Source organism: Alligator sinensis, unplaced genomic scaffold (assembly GCF_000455745.1).
Source record: "Alligator sinensis unplaced genomic scaffold, ASM45574v1 scaffold2087_1, whole genome shotgun sequence".
Classification (NCBI taxonomy): domain Eukaryota; kingdom Metazoa; phylum Chordata; order Crocodylia; family Alligatoridae; genus Alligator; species Alligator sinensis.
Genome location: NW_005843551.1, coordinates 92,363 through 93,666, shown reverse-complemented (window position 1 = coordinate 93,666; position 1,304 = coordinate 92,363). Strand labels below are relative to the sequence as shown.

The window sequence follows — 1,304 nt, the reverse complement described above, 5'->3', positions numbered from 1 at the left end:
GGACAGGGTGGGGAGAGGAAAGGGTTTTTTTGGGGGGGGGGACAGGAAAAGGGGGGCAGGGAGTGCGAGGCAATGATCTGAAAGCACCTGAGCCGCAGGAGCTTAGAAGGGCTTCATCTGTCGGCGGCTATCTTGAAAGAAAGAAAGAAAAAAAGAAAGATTTTACACTAACAAGCACTTGTATTTTTATTAGAACAGTTTTGCAAGGGGCACGGGATAAGGTTTTCATCATTAATAAGCATTTTGAGCACTAATGCATTGTCACACGCAGTAGTAGAGAGAGGCTACACAGACACAATGATGATCCACTTAGATAAGCAAAATAAAAATAATGCTGTGTATGGCCCAGCTGGCTTAATTATAAGGGTGCTTTACATTCGCAATACAGCCACTATAAAACAGAGATGCTAAGATTCTTTTAAATAAAACCACTTCCACTTATACAGAAGCTTAACAGATCATAAGACTGGTGTTTACACAACAGATGTAATCAGCTCCTACGTATCTACACAGCATAGAGCTTAACATATCTACATTGAACACAGATGTACTTCACTGAATAACTAGGTCCACGATTGTAGATCAATAATAGAATTTTATTGTCATTCTGGAGCAGGCTGAGAACGCAGTTACGCTTCCGCACCAGGGTCTCAAACGCAGGAAACGACAGTTCATTGTAATTCACAGGAGAGCAAAAACATGGTTTGGGAGCAAGCTCACATGCCCATCCGGATGCTCTGGATGATCTGGAAGATGGCGGAGACGCACACCACGAAGATGAAGAGCGCCAGCAGCCAGGGCCCCACCGACGCCTTCTCCTCCGGCGCGTTGCGCGAGGTCTTGGCGATGTTTCCACGTTGCGTGATGTTCTTGCTGCGCTTCTCGTTCGCCATCTGGATCCGCTGCTTCGCCACCGTCCTGCTGCACCGGGACGGCGTCTGCGGGTCTCGGCCGCTCAGAAAGAAAGAAAGAAAGAAAGAAAGAGATATCAAAACAAAAATCAACCCTAACTTGTTCTTTTCTAGTTTGGCTGATGCATTGAAAGCATCAATCCCAAATATATGCATACGTATATGGAAATGTATGTGTATCCATATGTGGGAGCTATATTAGCATTCAGGCAAGCTTCATTGTGTAGATATGATATCTTTTATTAGACCAGCTACATTATCATTCACACATGTCAATCAGATCTGTGTTCTCAAGCCACTTAGTTGACTTGCATACGTCACTTTAGGAGCCTAACATTCTAGCATTGTAAAATAGCATGCATTCATGAAGTGCTACGACTATTCTGTCTCATC

General features: G+C 44.2%; 1 protein-coding gene across 1 annotated transcript; it reads right to left on the bottom strand.

Moving 5' to 3' along the window:
* Positions 1–142: 142 nt before the first annotated feature.
* Positions 143–1,082, bottom strand: LOC102380799 (stress-associated endoplasmic reticulum protein 1). Its single transcript, XM_014527481.2, has one exon. The coding sequence runs from the start codon at positions 1,065–1,067 to the stop codon at positions 717–719; it is 351 nt and encodes a 116-aa protein (XP_014382967.2). The 5' UTR covers positions 1,068–1,082; the 3' UTR covers positions 143–716.
* Positions 1,083–1,304: the final 222 nt, after the last annotated feature.